The sequence below is a fragment of the Salvelinus fontinalis genome, chromosome 3 (genome assembly GCF_029448725.1).
Source record: "Salvelinus fontinalis isolate EN_2023a chromosome 3, ASM2944872v1, whole genome shotgun sequence".
NCBI lineage: Eukaryota > Metazoa > Chordata > Actinopteri > Salmoniformes > Salmonidae > Salvelinus > Salvelinus fontinalis.
The window spans coordinates 8,245,425-8,266,273 of record NC_074667.1 but is presented as its reverse complement, the minus strand read 5'-3'; the positions used below and the strand labels follow the sequence as shown (position 1 = coordinate 8,266,273).

Sequence of the window (20,849 nt, the reverse complement as noted above, 5' to 3'; positions counted from 1 at the left end):
TCATCGTCATTTCAACTAAATGATTTGTGATGAAGTTGGATCAGCGTGGAAAACTGATTGGATTTGCAAAAAGTCATCAATGTATTGGAAAATTAAAATTCGCCCAATTCTTTTTACCGAAATCCTGTGACATGGTGAAATATTTGGTTAATTTGACGTCGGTTGACAACTCAACCAAAGTGAAATCAAAACTAGACGTTGAAATGACATCTGTGTCTAACCAGTGGGGAGTGCATGGGACTCTTGATGCTTCACCAATCCTTTATTATCAGCCTTGTCATCTTGGTATCATAGAACCAAAATGACCTTTGAACCCTTCTGTCAAATGACTTGTCTAATTCTCTGTTTGCTTCATCTGCAATTGAAATCCACTGAGCATTGGACTTTAGAAGCACGACCATGACTGATATCCCTCTATCTGCCTGCGCAGTTTTCCTACCCCATTTGTAATCCCATCCAATTCCAGGCTTCCAGGTGCTAGACCCATACGGAATACCGGGAAGAAATTCCCAGGGATTTTCTGCCTCATCTGTTCCTGGGAAGCAGATGGTGATGGAAAACTGAAAGGAGTCGTTTGTCTTCATCAGCCTCCCACTCCGTGAGGGTCGAATGGAGAGGAAGAGGAGGAGGAGGAGGTAGAGGGAGGAAAGGAGGGTGCAGGTTATCTATAAATGGCTGTGACTGAGATTGTCGTGTGAGCTGGGAGCTTGAGACATGAGACATGTCAGCTCCCGAGATTACTAATATAGATTTTCCCATACAGCCTGGGATATGGAGGGACAGAAGAACGGAGAAAGGAGGGGTGGAGTGTGTTGTGGGGGGGCGGGGGTGCTCCCAGCTAGAACATTCGGTTCTTTGGAAGTTGTGGGAACGTACGTTTTTGGTTTTCCATTGGTTCTGGGTACAAAGCCCTATGTTTCCTGACTGGTAAAACTTTCTGAGAAGTGAATTACAGTTCCCTGTTCTGGGAACCTTAATGTTTAGGTTGCAGGGAGGTTCTGAGAACGTTTTATTATGGTTCACTGAACGTTTCTTTGAATGTAAATTATAGGTTATTTGAAGGTAATAAAAATGATGTTCTGAAAACAACATGTTTTTTGATAACAATGCTAGCTTAGTTTGGGTTAAATGTTTTGAACTCCAAGCACAGATGGAAATTGATTTGCTTTGGCATTAATCATGCAAATATTGATTTATTTATTGTGGCACAGCATCGGTGAATTTCTAAGCTATGCTCTTCTGTTTTCTAGTCATGGAATTAGTCCATGGATAGATAGAGTTTTGTTGATGCTGACAACGGAATGTATATGTTTTCCATAACATTCTTAGAACATTCTCTGAAAGTTACTAAAGTTTTCTTGTGGTTTTCATGAAAAGTTTTCTTAACGTTCTCTGAACAATGTGAGAACATGAACTTGTAGGAAACGTTATACTGAAGCACTAAAATTCCCACAGAAGAATGTTGTTTCTTAACGTTCTCTGAACTATTTGACAACATTCCAATGTCAAACCAGTTGGAGAACGTTTGTAGAACATTACCAAATTGAAATAAAATGTAAACATGTTTGAACTTTCAGGAAACGTTCTGTTAAAGTAATGAAGAAGATAATGTTTTTTTGTCAAGTTCCTGAAAACCTCTAAAAAACAATCATTTAAGCTTTCTGCCATTATCAGATATATTTATGTCCTGGGAAATGTTCTTGTTACTTACAACCTCATGCTAATCGCATTAGCCTACGTTAGCTCAACCATCCCGTGGACGGGACACCGATCCCGAAGAAGTTTTCATTAATCTTCAGGATCGGTGGGTCCCCTGCGGGACGGTTGCGCTAAAGTAGGCTAATGCGTTCAGCATGAGGTTGTAAGTAACAAGAACATTTCCCGGGACATAGACATATCTGATATTGTCAGGAAGCTTAAATACTTGTTAATCTAACTGAACTGTCCAATTTACAGTAGATATTACAGTATACCATGCTATTGTTTGATGATATTACACAGTTTTGAACATGAAAAGTTATTAATAAACAAATTAGGCACATTTGGGCAGTCTTGCCACAACATTTTGAACAGAAATGCAATGGTTCATTGGATCAGACTAAAACTTTGCACATACACTGCTGCCATCTAGTGGCTAATATCTAAATTGCACCTTGGCTGGAATAAATAACAGTATGGCCTTTCTCTTGCATTTCAAAGATGATGGTATACAAAAAATGCAAAAAAGCCAAGCAACTATCCTGCACCATTCCCAGAAAGTTGTGGGTAGGTTTTATGCAAAATAACTATAGAACAACCACACTCTCACGAAGCTCTAAGTAATATATGGTTCTCAGAACATTATATGCTAGCTGGGTTATCTCTTATGTGTCTCTCTCTGTCTCTACCCACTCCTCTTTCTCCTCTCATTTATCTCTTTCTCTCTCCCTCCCTCCCTCCCTCCCTCTCCCCCTCCCCAGCGCCTCCTCTTTGACATGCTGCACCACAATTGTTTATCACTGTGCCATCTGTCCCATCAAAAGTGAATAATTTTACAACCACACTTTCTCTCTCTGCTGAGACACACAAACACATACAAGTAGCCTCGAGGTTAGAGCATTGGGCCAGTAACTGATAGGTTGCTGGTTCGAATTATGGAACTGACAAGGTGAAAAATGTGTCAATGTCAATGTGCAAAGCACTTAACCCCAATTGCTCCAGGGGTGCAGGACAATGGTGACTCTGGCTGTGACCCCACTCCCTGCTGGTGTCTCAGGGGGAGTTGGGATATGGTGACCCTGGCTGTGACCCCGCTCCCTGCTGGTGTCTCAAGGGGAGTTGGGATATGGTGACCCTGGCTGTGACCCCGCTCCCTGCAGGTGTCTCAGGGGGAGTTGGGATATGGTGACCCTGGCTGTGACCCCGCTCCCTGCAGGTGTCTCAGGGGGAGTTGGGATATGGTGACCCTGGCTGTGACCCCACTCCCTGCGGGTGTCTCAGGGGGAGTTGGGATATGGTGACCCTGGCTGTGACCCCACTCCCATGCGGGTGTCTCAGGGGGAGTTGGGATATGGTGACCCTGGCTGTGACCCCACTCCCTGCAGGTGTCTCAGGGGGAGTTGGGATATGGTGACCCTGGCTGTGACCCCACTCCCTGCAGGTGTCTCAGGGGGAGTTGGGATATGGTGACCCTGGCCGTGACCCCACTCCCTGCGGGTGTCTCAGGGGGAGTTGGGATATGGTGACCCTGGCTGTGACCCCACTCCCTGCGGGTGTCTCAGGGGGAGTTGGGATATGGTGACTCTGGCTGTGACCCCCACTTCCTGCGGGTGTCTCAGGGGGAGTTGGGATATGGTGACCCTGGCTGTGACCCCACTCCCTGCAGGTGTCTCAGGGGGAGTTGGGATATGGTGACCCTGGCTGTGAACCCAGTCCCTGCAGGTGTCTCAGGGGGAGTTGGGATATGGTGACCCTGGCTGTGACCCCACTCCCTGCAGGTGTCTCAGGGGGAGTTGGGATATGCAAGAAACACATTTTCATTACGCACTTGTACAAGTGTGTAACAGGACAAATAAAAGCACCCCCCCCCCCCAAATAGTTTTACACACCTGCCCTTTAACCTTGCATGAGAATAAAATAAAATAAAATGTGCCGAATACAACAGGTGTTACCGTGAAATGCTTACTTACAAGCCCTTAACCAACAATGCAGTTTTAAGAAAAATTATAATTAAGAAAATATTTACTAAATAAATTAAAGTAAAAAAATGTAAGAAATAAAAACACAATACAATGACAAGGCTATATACAGGGGGTACCAGTACAGAGGCAATGTGTGGGGGTACATGTTGGTAGGGGTAAAGTGACTATGCATAGATAATAAACAGAGAGTAGCAGTAGCGTAAAAAAAGGGGGGGGGGTCAATGCAAGTAGTCCGGGTAGCCTGTTACCATAGTGTGGCGCTCCAAGCTAAGCTCTCTGCCCCAATCAGATAGGTCATTTAGAGAAACAAACAAATGGGCAGGGTGTGTCACCATGACTGTGGTCATCCTACAACACATCTCAGACCAGTGAGCAGCAACTAGCAATGCTATATCAACTGCGGACATTCACTTGATCAGCTAGCTATGCAGGTAACTTGTTTGGTCCAACGGGACCAGTGGCTCATTCTAGTTAGTCTAGTTAGTCCTTTCTAGCTATAGAAACTACCCCAAGGTTCCGTGGGGTTTACAGCTACACGACAACCCCCCCCCCCCCCCCCTGTCCATGCTGGGAAGGATCCTACCCTCCCTGGGGCCTTTATCAACCTCCCTCAGTCTCAGTCTGCTCCGGAAGGTTGCTGTTCTAATGTTCTAATCAGCAGGACAGGAGTAATGGCAGACAGGAGGGGGTGCCCCGTGCCCGGAATAAAACAGGGATCAAAAGAGGGACACTCTTCGTCACTCACTCGCTGGTGATTGGCCTCCACAGAGGGAGGGAGGGTGCTCACAGCTGCAGGCAGACAGACAGACACCCAGTCAGCCCAGAAACTTTCAGTCGAGAGTAAACAGCTCCACCACAACCACCCCTCTCACACATAGCTCCGCTGATGATTGGAGTTGAATTGGAGAGGAGAGGAGAGGCATGCAATGCACCATGGTAATCAATGGAGCTGTGCTCTGGCTTTGCTCTAGTTTAGTCTGCAACTCTTGATGTCGGGGAACATCATTGTGCTGATCCTTTTTATTTTCCCTCTAGAGTTGACCTTATTAAAGGGATGCTGTGATGCTGTGGGGCTTAAGTATTATTGATATGATTGTTGTACAGAGGGAATGTAATATATGTAGACCTCCCGGGTGGCGCCGTAGTCTAGGGCTGGTTTCTGGGTTCGCGCCCAGGCTGGGCTGGGTTCGCGCCCAGGCTCTGTCGCAGCCGGCCGCAACCGGGAGGTCCGTGGGGCGACGCACAATTGGCATAGCGTCGTCCGGGTTAGGGAGGGTTTGGCCGGTAGGGATATCCTTGTCTCAGTATGTAAAAATGTAATAAAATGTATGCACACTACTGTAAGTCGCTCTGGATAAGAGCGTCTGCTAAATGACTAAAATGTAAAAATGTAAGGTAAAGGTTGGTGGTGATGGTGATGATGATGAAGCAGGTCTAGTGCTGCTGATCTCAGAACTGGCAATCTTCTTGGGACGGTAGTAGTTCCATGTAGTCTATCTTATGGCATCGCGTGATCTAGAGGGACAACATTTTCAATGGTCCATCCGTCAATCACCAAAACAGCTATCTTTAGAAGGACTTTTTCATTTACAAGTTCTGTTCATAAAATGGTCTATGGCTCCATCTAGTGGCTATTTCTTTTTAAAGAAACAGGAGACAGAAGTTCAATGAACAATGATCTATTTTTGGCATGAGTTTTACTCACAGTAGTTTACGTGATATGGATGTGCAATGTGACTGCTGTATGACGCACTCAATTAAAGAAGTTCCCGTACAGGGAAATATAGTTACTATTTTAATTGATTTTCATAGACGACATGACAAATGGATCAAATATACACAACGCAATAGGCTACCCTTGTGCACGCGCTACGCTTCCACGCGTAATCCCTCTGAGTGCCGGGAATAAAGAGGATGTTATATAACTGGATATTCTAAATCCTAACCAATGAAAATAGCTTTCTCTCCATTTTTCTTATGGCCAGAGTGTGTAGCAAACAAAGAATTTAGAATTCCATTTGGATTCCTAAGAAGTAGCCGAGGGCATAACGTTCTAGAGATTACCTAATGTTCTAGAGATGGCCCACGGTCACTGTTATATAACTGACCATGGCTCGATTTTCTCATCTCATAAAATAATAAGAGACTGATGTAAATGAGTGAAGATGAACAGATCGTATTCAGTAGCTACTACTGTAGCTTATGAAATGTAATGATGTAGAATATAACTATAAGGTCATGAAGACTTGATGAATGAAACCACAAATGCAGCATATTGCTTCATCCATATCTTTTGTTGGTTTTATACAGAGAAAAAGGCATCATACCAGAACCAATAAGGTGAGGGGGTGGAGAAAATAGACAAAAATATATTCTTAGCAAAGAGCAATTTCTCAAGCAAGAATTTTTCCTGGGAGTGGTCTGAGTATGGAAGGGGAGAAAAAGTTGTTATTGTCAGAGAGGTTTGGAACTCTTTCTTATTGGTCTATGACCTAATTTACCACCTGGTGATGTAACCAGGCAGGCCAAAATTCCAACCTACCAAAACAGGCTGAAATTTCAGGCGGCCTTTTCAAACAGCTCTTACACTAAAAGGACATTATCATTATTTTCACAATTTCACATTATTAATCAAACCTCATAGTGTGGAAATATATATAAAACACAGGAAGTGTTAGTTTTTGACTGCATTTAATGTTTCCTCTTTCCTCTTCTGAAGGGAGCAACACCCCCTCCTATTGTTGAGCATCTGAAAGAGAGTATAAAACATTATAATCACACATTGGCTTGTGGCACAATTAACATAAACAGGCTAACTCTTTAAGTAACAAATTACTTTGGTTTATCTCAATCAAATCTTTAAAGCAGTGATTTCTCCTCTGCAGCCTGCTGCTGGGCTGCCAGAGTCTGCCGATCTCCTTCTCCGTTTTCACCAGCTTTGAGGCCAGCTCAGTGCTGGCCCCAGGCTGTTTTTCGGAATGACTCTCTTCATTATTGCCATCTTGCCCTCCAGCTCAGCCTTGAGCTGCTCAAAGGAGGTCCTCTTCGCCCGCCATTGCTACACTTTGGCCACATTAGCCTGGATCTCCCTCCTCAGCTGGGTGCAGATAGTCGAGACTGTATCCCTTTTCAATCAAGTTGTTCTCCAGCTCACTCTTCTTCTCCATTTTCCCTGGCTCACTCCTTAGCTCGTCACAGGCGTTCTTCTCCTCATTCAAAGCTCTGGCCAGCTGAGAGGCCCTGCTCTCCTCGTCCTGCAGTCGTCCTGGCCTCCATATCTGCCATCTCCCTCTCCAGCTGGGAGGCCCTGGTCTCAGACTCCTCGTTGATTTTAAGTGTGTCTTTCAGAGCCTTCTCCAGCTGGGAGGCCCTGCTCGTCCTTCAGTTGATGAGATGTCTCTTCAAGGCCTCTCTCCGTCCACAAGGCTCCTCCAACTTCCTCTGCCGCTCCTCAATGGTTCTCTGCTGCATGGCCCCACGGAGCTAGCTTCTCTTCAGGCTGTCCTTGACTTTCTGCAGCTCCCAAAACATGTATTTGAACATTTTATCGTTGGTGTTCTGCTATAGATACGTTTCAACGCAGATCCTAAAAACGATCATACGATCATTGAGAAAAACTGTAAGTAAACAGATCTTATACAGCCAGCTTATATACCTCACTGATAGAATCTATTGTATACTAGTTTATAGGATGACATTTTAGTCATTTAGCAGACGCTCTTATCAAGAGCGACTTACAGTTTGTCCCACCTCGCTATGAATGCACTATCACATATCACAGGAATAGTAAGTACACATTTCTTCAATAAAGTAGTTATCAGCAAAGTCAGCGTTACAAAGGGGTGTGGTGGGTGTGAGGGGGGGGGGGGGGTGAGGAGGGGGATTGTCTATTGTAAGTATTGGTTATTCAGTACAGTACATTCCTTTGACATTCCTTATAACATATAACATAAAGTGCTATGTGTGTCAACTTATCAGGATTGAGAAGTTTTGCTATCACCTCCAGATGGTTTGATGTCTTTTCAGTACTGGCTGTGCTGCGCACTGGCCATCAGCAGGGGGATGGTTTATGTTTGTGGTAGGAACATAGCGTTTGGTGTGTGCGCGTCTGCACTAAACATTAGGAACACCTTCCTAATGTTTAGTTGCACCCCCTTTTGCCCTCAGAACAGCCTCAATTCGTCGAGGCATGGATACTACAAGGTGTCGAAAGAGTTTCACAGGGATGCTGACCCATGGTGACTCCAAAGCTTCACAGTTGTGTCAAGTTGGCTGGACGGCGGACCATTCTTGATACACATGGGAAACTGTTGAGCATTAAAAAAAATACCAAAAGAAACACCAGCGTTGCAGTTCTTGACACACTCAAACCAGTGCGCCTGGCATACCCCGTTCAAAGGTGCTTAAATCTTTTGTCTTGCCCATTCACCCTCTGAATGGTACACATACATAATCTCTCAATTGTCTCAAGGCTTAAAAATCCTTATTTAACCGGTCTCCCCTTCATCCACACTAATTGAAGTGGATTTAACAAGTGACATCAGTAAGGGATCTTAGCTTTCACCTGGATTCACCTTGTCAGTCTGTCATGGAATGTTTTCCTAATGTTTTGCAAATGAATTAACTTTTTATTTTTTTATTGGGCATTCATTCACTACAATACTGTAGCTAATGTAAAAAAGACATACATAAAGTTGGAATACCTTCAGATAAGAACCAAGTGCAGACTGTGTTGAAGTAACAATGTTTATTGCAACAACAGAGGCAGGCAAACAGGTCAAAGAAGGCAGGGGTCAATAATCCAGAGTAGTGGGGCAAAGGTAGAGGACGGCAGGCAGGCCCAGGCAAAGATCTGTAATCCAGAGTAGGGGCAAAGGTACAGGACGGCAGCCGGGCTCCGAGTCAGGACAGGCAAGGGTCAAAACCAGACGGGCGAGGAAAAAGAGTGACTTGGGGGAGAAAAGCAGGAGCTGAGACAAACCACTGGTTGACTTGACCAAACAAGACAAACTGTCAACAAACAAACAGAGAACGCAGGTGTAAGTACTCAGGGGATAATGGGGAAGGTGGCCGACACCTGGAGGGGGGAGGAGACAAACACAAGGACAGGTGAAACAAATCAGGGCGTGAAACTTTACATTAGATTTTTTTTGGCCAACCTGGAGGATGGTTTTCCCAATGGTGTATTTAAAGAGAAAGTTCAGTATTTTACAACTCCATGTTAGATGGTTCAGGCGAGTTAATTAAGAACAAATTCTTATTTACAATGACAGCCTGGCCACTGACAATTGGGAAGTGCAGAGCAATACATAAAATAACAAAACAACATTGAAATCACAGGACAAGACAGACAGAAGGACAGGGACATATGACAAACACAAAAGTCAATACAGAACAGTTATAGCACAAGGTGAACAGATATCACAACAAAACGGGACAGAAACACATGGCCACAACACAACACTTAATAAAAACAGTCAGCATAGATAGTAGATGGTCAGCAATAAATATGATAGAATATTAGGTACAGTATCTATATGAAACATTTTAAGCGTCCATTGGAATGTCCATAATTCACATGCTATTTGTTAGAATAACACGTTTTCCGTGAAAGTGTCTATGAATGACGTGATTCTGCAGAGTAACAAGTTAAAGTCAGTGAGAATGACCATGAATGACATGATAGGTTGCTGTGTATCCACGGTGGAACTCAGACCGGTACATTGATTGACCAGCTGATGGAGTGGAGGCCACTGTGGAAATGCGGGACCAGCGAATGCAGGAACAGGCTTGTACTAAGCAGCTGGGCAGCCAGAAAATGCCAGGACCGCAGAGGGGACGGTCGCCAGGTAACCACAGGTAGTGGGTGTGAGGAGCTGCGATTCAGTTTGTTGACAATCACTAATTAGGAGGAGAAATCTTCTATAATCCTAAAGATGCTCCAATCAAATCCTAAAGCTGCTCCAAAGGCCATGGTGTGACTGTGAAGCCTCCCTTTTTCTCCTCAGCCTGTTAAAAAACGTGATGTGTTTTCTCTTCTCTAGATATGAGACCCCCTTAAAGGATGTTACCTAGAGGAAGTTTCCTCCTTGGCTACATCCTGTGGCAGTTTATTGCATTCTTCTGCGTCCACGTTAAAGTGAGTATCGTCAGCCAAGTATTGGTTCATGATGAAAAGGATGATGATTACAGAGTATGCTGTGTACATCTTGGATAATGTGCAGCTCCTCCCGGTGGTTCAAAGTACTCCTGAGAAGAACCTGAACCAGCCTACCCAGGAGATGAATACTCCATCCAGCGATGATGTCCTACAGAACTCTACGGAGGGTTAAGCCAAACCCCTGGACGACAAACGTATCGATAGCCCACCTGTCAATGAACCACCACTATGTGACAACATACAGGCCTTCCCTAGGGGGAGCGAAAAACCACTCAAACTCGAAGACGTGAAGGACTCTAGAGGGTGATACTACTCCCCTCCGTGACCTCCAGATCAACGGCACACCCCTCATCGACGAGCAGCAGTGTCGGTTGGTGCGGAGCCTATGTGGACAAACTACAGCCCTGTCAGATGAGTGAAAGAGTCCAAAGTGCTGTACTCAGAACTGCTGGGAAAACACCTTGAGGCAGATCCAGGAGGACATGCGGAGGGAAGGTGCAAGCAGTCTACTGTCAGCCCAGCCACCCTCCCCTCGCCTTCACACGCCCTTGCACACACCTGGGGATAATAAGGAGAAGAGAGAGAAGAGGAAGAAGGAGAAGAAGCCAGTAAGCTCCTTTCCTATGGACAACACACAGACATCCAACCATGTCCCCACAGATGTTGAGGAGTCCATTTCACAGGACAAGGTTTGGGGTGAGGTACAGACCTCCACCCATGTCAATGGCCAGGACAACACTACCAAAGCTAACGATACAATGGAGGATGAGGGACAAGGTTTGGCGTGAGATGCGACCCTTCCTTTACTCCTACCAGACCATCACAATTCCACCCATGGCCGATGAGGAGGAGCCTATCTCCCAGGCTATTGCTCCCTCCACTGTCATTAGGCAGTCCCCAAAAGTTGACGCCCCACCTCCCAATGACGCCAGCTCATTTGCCCCTAAGACTGAGGGGTGGTTCGGCCGACTCTTTCATTGGAGGAATGGGGACTCTGCTGGCTCTCCTAAAGGAGTCAACATGTATGTACTCTATGAGACCAGGTGATTGTTTTAGTCAACATGTGGTTTTAACTCCGATACTGTCAGCCACCGTGTTACACAGATTTATTCCTGGCAATGAACGTCTCAAACAACACATTATCAGTCAGTATCTTAAATTCTCCACCTTGTATTTGTTATGAAGAAGATAACGGTTTGTTTTTCTTCTCATGCAGTAATTGACTTTTCTTTTTCAATCCTTTAACCCCAAAATCCGAAGGTCTCGAGGCATGATCATGATCAGCATCTTAAAAGGCATCTTTGAAACGTTCAAGGCACATTATGAAACAGCATCTTCAAAAATGAATAAACACAAGATGTATTCGGGATAATCGTACTCTGACATTTCTTCAACATAGGTCAAGTTTGAAGTTGTATTTTGTCTGGTTTTACATTGCCGTTGACTATTCCATGGGCCATGACTTATTGTGAATTATTTTGTTCAACTGTCTCACTCCTTGGGCTGCATTTCTCTCTACAATTAAAAATGGTAGACTTTTGCAAGCATTTCTTTCATTCTCAGAGGTGCCTAGTGAGTGTGCAGTGATGTCCTCTGCACTTGTCCAGGTGTGAGAGCTCTGGGGTATTTTTAGTACCAGAGAGGGGTGGGGAGCTCCCCAATACAGAGAAACTGAGACAACAGCTGCACAGTGATACAGAAGAAGGGGAACCGAAATGTGGTCTCAAACCACAAGTCAGTGCACATACACACCCACATTCTTTTACAACATGTTTGCGTCCCTAATGATACCTCTACCCTTTATAGTACACTACTTCTGACCAGAGCCTTGGTCAAAAGTAGTGCACTATATTGGGAATAGGCCATTTGAGATGCATAAACATTCAGATGACACAGGGAGGTGATAATAAAAGTGGTCTGTGATTTTCTACTCCAGGTCATGATTCAGCTTACTCATGAGTCCACTTTGAAAATTAAAACGAAGGTTTTCTGCGACGTGTTTTATGACCTCTATGCATTATGTTAAATTATAAACTGGGTGGTTCGAGCCCTGAATGCTGATTGGCTGAAAGCTGTGGTATATTGGTATATATCCTCTTAAGGATCTGACCCTTTTTTTTTAAATTTTCACCTAAAATGACACCCAAATCTAACTGTCTGTAGCTCAGAACCTGAAGCAAGAAAGCTGTGGTATTTTGGTATATATACCCCCTCGTGCCTTATTGCTTAAATAGATACCAGACAGACAGAAGATGCTTCTGAGAGGAAAAGAAGACGCAATGCCATACCTAGTAGATATATTCTCCCGAGACCCAGCAATTCATTTTTGTCCAAAAACATTCGTTTTTGGTTTGTGTCTCTAAGGCCATACATGCCACTGTGTTAGGGCCTGTTGTACCTATGAGAGGACATTCAAGGCCTTTTAATGATATCCCAATTTAATCAAAAATATATAATTGCTAAACTGTTCATTGACTATGCAAATGGTAGAGGAAGTGTGTGTTTATGGGTGGCTGGTTTTGGAAGGGGGAGTGGGGCTGGCTGACGGTTTCAGTACAGTAAGCTGCTCTTTATAGGAGGCATTGGGAGTTTCAGAGCTGCATTGAAGTGAAGACAGAAGTGTGTGAAGACATCTTTCTCTGATATCACCTCTGCTTCCAACAGAAGAGATCACCATGTTCCTTTCTACTGCTTCTATTACAGCTCTGCTACTCACTCTGTCTGGTAAGACTGATTTAACACTGACAACAGTATAATGGAATCACTGACTATAGATTATAATGTAAATATGGAGATTATTACTTCCAGAAGTATTAATACCAGATCCATTGATATACTCTGCAATCACTAGGAGGCACAATGGGCTTGTATTGTAGGATCATGATGTATTGTAGTATTTTTATCCCCAATTACAACAAAATCTTTCTATATTTCTGCAGGTATGGAAGCTCTCGTACTGACCCAGGAAAAGTCCCTCTCTGTGAACCTGGGAGATAATTTGAAAATATCCTGTGTTGTTAGTGATAGCTCTCAGACCTGGAGAATTTCATGGTACCGACAGAAGGCTGGAGGTGGCCCAAGTTTTTTGCTTGCTGACACCACAAGAGCAGCTGGGCTTCCTAACAGGTTCACATATTCTGAACCTGGATCTGGCTATACTGAGTATCTACACATCAATGAAATCACGGCTGAGGATGAGGCAGTGTATATCTGTGCTTGTGTTGGTGGCTGTGGCGCCAGTGTATAACACAGTGATGCAGTTCAATAGACTGCTCGTACAAAAACCCAACAGGGCTTCAGATTGGAAAATAATACTTATTAAATGTGCACAGGTCACTGAATGCCACCGTGTCTAAAAGGGGATTGCATTGGGTAACAATTCAATATCAAACTAAGTCCTTTGCTTAATTTTTCATGGATTTCTACATCTTGATGAATAGAGACTTGACAATGAGAAGAGCATGAAGAACGGTGATATGTAATGGTTAGAATATATTTTCAAATCTTCAGCATGTGTTAATTCAAATGTATATAACACAAAATATACATGATCAATAATAATGAATATTATTCATTGTTGAGGTAATATATTAATTAAAATCATACTGTACATTCATTTATTTAATTTATTTAATGGTAACAGGGACTACAGATGATAATTTGCCAGCTTGTTAAATCTGACACATTTACAGAGATGATCTTGATCAATGTGAATAGTCCCTTTCAAATAAACCTAATTAAGTCAAGTACACTAATTATCTTATGAGAAAGAGGAAAGCATGTATTTTTTTGTTTCAGGATTATAAGTGATATTCTGGAAAATATAAATAGACTACTGAGGCAGTTCAAAGTTTAACACTAGGATATTACATCTATGTTCAAAGATAAATAATGAATTGTTTTAATTTGGACTGAATTTCAAAGTTACAGTGTACTTTAAGTTAAATTCCATTCTTATTTTTTTCAATGAGAAAGTATCATGATCCATCTCACTTTTGCAGTCTGTATCTTTTGTGTCCTCCCGTCAGCCCGTCCTCCATCACCCCCTTCTCTGGTCCTGATGGCCCCAGCCCAGGCCCCTCTCTCCGGGGACAAGACCACCCTGGTGTGCCTGGCACAGGGCTTCCACCCTGACGGTGCCTCCCTGTCCTGGTCTGATGACGGTGGCTCTCTGACGGGTGCTGAGATCCAGAAGGGCGAGTCTCAGCGCCAGGCTGACGGCACGTACACCCTGAGCAGCCTCCTTAGTCTGCCCTCGACACGCTGGAGCTCCGGACAGACCTTCACTTGTCACCTGAGCCACTCAGCACTGACCAACCCACTGAGCAGGAGTGTGAACAACGGGCAATGTTCAATGTTCGGTTAGTTTTGCATTTCCCCCCCCCCCCCCCAGCAGCAGTGTTCACCCAGATAGAAGGACTGCTAGTGTGCTTCACATAGTTTAATAGATTGGCAACTTGCTTTACAAGTCATTGAAGTTTAGTTTTTTTCATGATGTTTCTTTTTGTGAATAGGGACATCTGATGATGAATGCTGTATTGCTTGTGAAGTAATCTGAGGAATTTCTGCATATTGATGTGATGAGTTGAATAAAGCATTTCATGATATGATGTTGCCTCTATTTGATATTTCAATAACGAAAGCCATTGTGCAAAGGCTTTAAAGTAGACTTTTACCATACATTTCTTCAGGGTTGGTGTTAATCCATTAAATTATTGGGACCATATTTAGCGTGTATCCAGTTGTGAGAGTATCTTTATGAATGTTTTACACAAGTTTACTATTCCGTTAGTCAGCACCTCTTCAACATTTTGGGGTGTGCGTTAACGAATGATTTATACTGCATGAGTGGCAATTCATTTTGGGGATATTTTCAACCCGCATCGCGGAAGTCCAACTTTACGGCGTGATTGAAATTTAAATGCAATGTTAAAACACTGCATTCACGGTAAACGCTGCATATATCGGCTCAATCGGAAATTGCCTTTAGGCTACATTTCTATCGCCGAATCTGTAACGCTTCAGTTTTACAGATTGAACGGAGCCCTTAGAGTACGGTTCCCCAACGCATAAGAGAGACACGTGACTATATACCAATGTAAGCAAGTGTAACAGTATAACTTTAAACCGTCCCCTCGCCCCGACACGGGCGCGAACCAGGGACCCTCTGCACACATCAACAATGGTTGCCCACGAAGCACGGTCGTTACCCATCGCTCCACAAAAGCCGCGGCCCTTGCAGAGCAAGGGGCAACACTACTTAAGTCTCAGACCAAGTGACGTAACTGATTGAAATGCTACTAGCGCGTACCAGCTAACTAGCTAGCCATTTCACATCCGTTACACTCACCCCCCTTTCAACCTCCTCCTTTTCCGCAGCAACCAGTGATCCGGGTCACGGCACCAATGTAACAGTATAACTTTAAACCGTCCCCTCGCCCCGATGTAACAGTATAACTTTAAACCGTCCCCTCGCCCCGACGCGAACCAGGGACCCTCTGCACACATCAACAATGGTTGCCCACGAAGCACGGTCGTTACCCATCGCTCCACAAAAGCCGCGGCCCTTGCAGAGCAAGGGGCAACACTACTTAAGTCTCAGACCAAGTGACGTAACTGATTGAAATGCTACTAGCGCGTACCCGCTAACTAGCTAGCCATTTCACATCCGTTACACTCACCCCCCTTTCAACCTCCTCCTTTTCCGCAGCAACCAGTGATCCGGGTCACGGCACCAATGTAACAGTATAACTTTAAACCGTCCCCTCGCCCCGATGTAACAGTATAACTTTAAACCGTCCCCTCGCCCCGACACGGGCGCGAACCAGGGACCCTCTGCACACATCAACAACTGACACCCACGAAGCGTCGTTACCCATCGCTCCACAAAAGCCACGGCCCTTGCAGAGCAAGGGGCAACACTACTTAAAGTCTCAGAGCAAGTGACGTAAAAGATTGAAATGCTACTAGCGCGTACCCGCTAACTAGCTAGCCATTTCACATCCGTTACACAAGGTTTTAAATTATTATGTTTTAGTCACATATTATATTTGTTTGTGCTTCTTACGGTCAATTTGCAGTCTACAAATTTGTAATTATGTTCCGGTACCCTGATAATCCGCTAAAGAAACAATTCGGTATGCGGTTGAATCTTGTTGATGATCCCTGCCTTGGCGGTTTCACACACAGCCTAGTTTTTAGCTATATTTCGAATCAGATATCGACAGTTTGTTACAAACGAACGAAATATTTAATCAAATGCTCGCTGTGTTTGGTCCGGACTGCGCCCCCGGGTGCAGATAGAGAATGTTCACACCAGTTCAAACGAACCGAAGTAAGGGTGTAAACGCACCAGAGTTCGGAAGTAGTTGATCTAGAAGTGTTGTAGAGACTACAGAAAGATAGGGAGGGTGTTGGTCCATCTGATTTGTTCAATAGATGTCTGGATACTGTGTATCAGGATTTTGTGGCCATTTACACAGATGGTTCAAAAGATCCAATGACAGGATGTACTGGGTCAGCATTTGTAGTGCAGGAATGTGTGTGTTTGGGGTCATTCAGGAAACGTATTGGCAGTCAGGAAACATATTACAGGAATGTGGGGTAACAGTCAGGAAACATATTACAGACAGTGGAGACCTGTCATGATTTTTTGGGGAGGGCTCGCCTGTTTTGCATTAGTTTGCAAACAATGTAAAAAATAATATATATCATTGAGTTAATAAAGCCACATACAAACATGGTCTCTTTTTTGTTTTCTCTAGTAAAGCAGCTCCAAAATGCAGGTGTTTCAGCCTAGCTCAGTGTTTTTTTTGTGGTGGTGGCAAAGCCAGCAGAAAATATGGAGCGTTGCGCCATGATTGGCTCAGTGTTCCGTCACTCATGGTGACTTTACGTCACTGCCAAGTGTAAGAGGATACATAGAAAATTCTAGTCCTTCGGCTGCTGCCATAGAAGTGCCCATCCAAGAAGGCTCAAGGTCAGTGGCCACAGATAAAATGACATCAAATCACGTTATATGTACAGTAGCTTTGATTGGACTGATCATGTCAACATCATACTTTCAAAATCTTAGCTAGCGGTCATCATCATGAATCAAGTCGACAATCTACTTGCACATCCTTTTTAATCCTTGTCATATGAAGAGAAATAACGAAGAGAAATTATAGATAAAACGTATCGGAGCTCATCGGCTATTGGACATAAACACTACACAACAAGTTAGAAATCGCAAATTCAACGAGCGGTTTGGAAGGAATCGGTGACAGTGGCTGTGTGGTCCCAAATCTGCGATTAAGGGGCTATTTTACGAGTTCAAATGATAAACATTCAACATTGGCCATGCTGTCAATGAAGTATGATTTGTGCCGTGCTCAAAACATATTGTAATGACCCGGCTGGGTCATAAAGGGAAAAGAGACGGACTCTAGGTGTGCAGGTCAGAACACAGGTTTATTCATAAACTGGGCTATTGTTCCGGCCACAACCCACGCCGCTAAATGCCGAACGTACACAATGTTACCCTGTCGGGTCAAGAGTCACTCTCATAGGAACAGATCAAGGCACGAACAGAAGAGAGCGAACAATGAGACAGTAATCCCTATTTATGCATTTCCAAATCCCGCGGTATTACCCATCATACCCCCCCAACCTTTCCATCTGTCCTGACATATTCAACCCCTGCTAGTAGCCATGAGAACCATAACACACCCACAAACACAGAACACAATACCGGGTCGTTACATAGCCCCCCCCTTTCTAAACCCTAGCCCCTAGGGTTACACAACAAAATCCTTAAAACGACCCGGAGGTCGCATCAGTCTCTTGGGCCTCCCCGTGACTCTCAGCGGTGGCCCCCCAGAACGCTCCTCTGCCCCAATGTCATTTCCAGCGCCCTCCGAAGAAGCAGCCCCCTCCCCAGGCTCAGGTTGTGCTAGAGTCTCTTCGTTAGACTGTTCCCGTGGGCTCACATCAGAGCCCTCACTCCCATTCCCTACCGTTTTCCTCCCTCTGTAGGGTGCCAATCGATCCCGGTGGACCACCACCTTCCTGCTCCGTGGGGGAACCTCCACCCGGTACGTCACCTCCCCCACTCTCTCTATCACCAGACACGGCCCCACCCATGCACTGTCCAGCTTTGGGCACCGCCCCTTCTTGCGCGTGGGGTTGTGAAGCCACACACATTCTCCCGCTCCAAAGTGCCTCCCCCTAGCGCGCGAGTCGTAGTGGCGCTTTTGGCGCACCCCTGCGTTTTCGAGTTGCTCTCTTGCGAAGGTGTGAGCCGCTTCTAACCGGTTCTGCAGACGACACACATAGTTCGGGCCAGGCAAAACCCCGTCGTCATTATCAGGAGGGTGGCCAAACGTCAGTTCGGCTGGGGTGCGCAACTCACGACCTAACATTAGTAGTGCTGGGGAGCACGCAGTCGATTCTTGAACAGCCGACCTACACGCCATAAGAATAAACGGTAAGTGGGTGTCCCAATCTCTCTGGTGTTTTGAGGTAACGATGGCCAGCTGCTGTGCTAATGTTCTGTTAAATCTTTCCACCAGCCCATCGCTCTGCGGGTGAAGCGGAGTAGTGCGCGTCTTCTCTGCGCCTAACCGTCTACACAACTCTGAGAACACCCGTGACTCGAAGTTTCTTCCCTGGTCGCTGTGAATAGACTGTGGCACCCCAAACCGACTGATTATTCCCCCCACCAACGCATCAGCTATTGTCCCCGCCTCCTGGTCTGGGAGAGCGTAAGCCTCCGGCCACTTGGTGAAGTAGTCCATGGCGGTTAGAATCCACCTGTTACCGCTGTCTGTGGTTGGAAACGGCCCTACTATGTCTACCCCCAGTCTCTCTATGGGCTCCCCTACTGGGAATTGTTGTAGGAGGGCGTGTGACTGACCTGGAGGTCCTTTTTTAGCGGCACACTCGTCGCACTGCCTACAAAAGTCCTCCACATCCCTCCTGTGCCTTGCCCAATAGAAGCCTTTACGCATGCGCTTTAACGTTTTGGAGACCCCAAAATGCCCTGCGCCTACTCCCCCATGAAGCTGCTGTAACACGCTTCCCTGCAGCCTTTTGGGCACCACTACCTGCCACGTAATTTCTCCAGTCGCTGGCTTTTTCCACCCCCTCTGGAGCACTCCCTCAGCCACTCTAAGGACTGTGAATTTAGCCCACAGTCCTTTGGTGACTGGTGATAGAGGGGCTACTTCCCCCCACGGCGGTCGTCTTCTCTCTTCCACCCACCGCAGCACAGGACGCAGCTCTGCGTCCTCCTCCTGGCGACGCCTCCACTCCCCAACGTCCACAGCCTCAAGCTCCCGGCACTCTGTCACACTCAGCTGACTCACCGTGGCGGTGACTCCCTCCTCCCTGCACAGTTCTCTCTCTCGCTCCACCCGTTTGGCGCAGTACCCACAGCCATCCTCAGCACACGGGCGGCGGGACAAGGCGTCCGCATTGCTGTGGCGAAGGCCGGCTCTGTGCTCCACCTGGAAGTCGTAGGGTTGTAGCTCCTCCAGCCAGCGGGCAATCTGACCCTCTGGCTCCTTGAAGGAGAGAAGCCACTGCAGGGCGGAGTGATCCGTCCGGACCACAAACGGCAGGCCCCCCAGGTAGTACTTGAAATGGCGTACTGCTGCCACGACAGCCAAAAGCTCTCTCCTTGTCACGCAGTAGCGTTTTTCAGCCTTATCAAAAGTCCTGCTGTAATAAGCTACTACGTGTTCCCCATCAGGACCCCGCTGAGCCAGCACAGCCCCCAACCCCTCATTGCTTGCGTCGGTGTCCAGGATGAACGGACGGTTCGGGTCTGGTGAGGCCAGGACAGGGGCCTCCATCAGGGCCCGTTTGAGGGCCTCAAACGCCCGCTGGTGCTCTTCGGTCCACTGAAAAACAGTGTCCTCCTTGAGTAGCTGGTTCAAAGGAGCCGCTACCCCCGCAAACCCCTTCACAAACCTACGATAGTAGGATGCCAGTCCCAGGAAGCTCTTAACCTCTTTTTTTCCCCCTGGAACTGGCCACCCCCTCACAGCCTCTACTTTGTCTGGCATCGTGCTGATGCCCTCACCACCCAGCTGATGCCCCAGGAACGCCACCTCCCTTTGCATGAAATGGCACTTTCCCGGATGTAATTTTAGCCCCGCCCCCGAGATTCTCTCCAACACTCGCCTAATTGCCCCCAGTGCCCCCTCAAACGATGTGCCGTGCACCAATATGTCGTCTAGGTACACAACACACTCGTCTCTCGGAACCCCCGCCAGCACTCTGTCCATGAGCCTCTCAAAGGTGGCAGGAGCATTACAGAGCCCGAAGCACAGCACCTTGAACTGCCAATGGCCCCTATCTGTGGAGAAGGCCGTTTTTTCACGTGCCCCTGGCGAGAGGGGCACCTGCCAGTAGCCACTGCGCAGATCAAGGGAGGAGAACCACGAGGACCCTCTCACGTGGTCTAGCGACTCATCAATCCTCGGTAGGGGATAAGAGTCTTTAGTGGTGACAGAATTTAGGCCCCTGTAGTCAACACAAAACCTAAGTTTACCCCCTTTCTTAGGCACCATGACGACCGGCGCGGACCATGGGCTATCTGATGGCTCAATGAAATCAGCCCGCAACATGTCAACAATAGCTGTGTCTGCTGCTTCCCTCCTGGCAAGGGGAATACGACGGGGCCGAATTTTAATGGGTCGGGCGTCCCCAGTGTCTATTTCGTGCTGAACTAGGTGTGTTTGTCCTACCTCATCTTCCCCCCAAGCGAAGCTATCTTTAAAGTCCAACAGCAGCTGCTTTAACTGTCTCTGTTGTCCCTCATCCAGACCCTGACAGTTCTTCAGCCACACAGCCTCGACGGCGTCGATAGCTTCCTCCTTCCCCCCGTCGGGCTGATGGGTTGAAGGGGCCAGTGTGTTTTGGGCTACTGGGCTGCCTGTGCCTGCACCATGATGGGGAGTGAAGGCCGTCGCCGCCGGAGACAGCTGCTGGGATGGCACAACGACCAAGGGAGCAGCCGGGAT

The 20,849-nt window shown here is 46.3% G+C and overlaps 1 protein-coding gene across 1 annotated transcript; it reads left to right on the top strand.

The window, feature by feature from the left end:
• Positions 1 to 12,397: 12,397 nt before the first annotated feature.
• Positions 12,398 to 14,450, top strand: LOC129834354 (immunoglobulin lambda-1 light chain-like). The gene is given in 3 exon segments (XM_055899270.1): positions 12,398 to 12,564; positions 12,780 to 13,115; positions 13,869 to 14,450. Coding segments are annotated over 3 exon segments (723 nt in total). The 5' UTR covers positions 12,398 to 12,515; the 3' UTR covers positions 14,207 to 14,450.
• The last annotated feature ends 6,399 nt before the right edge of the window (positions 14,451 to 20,849 follow it).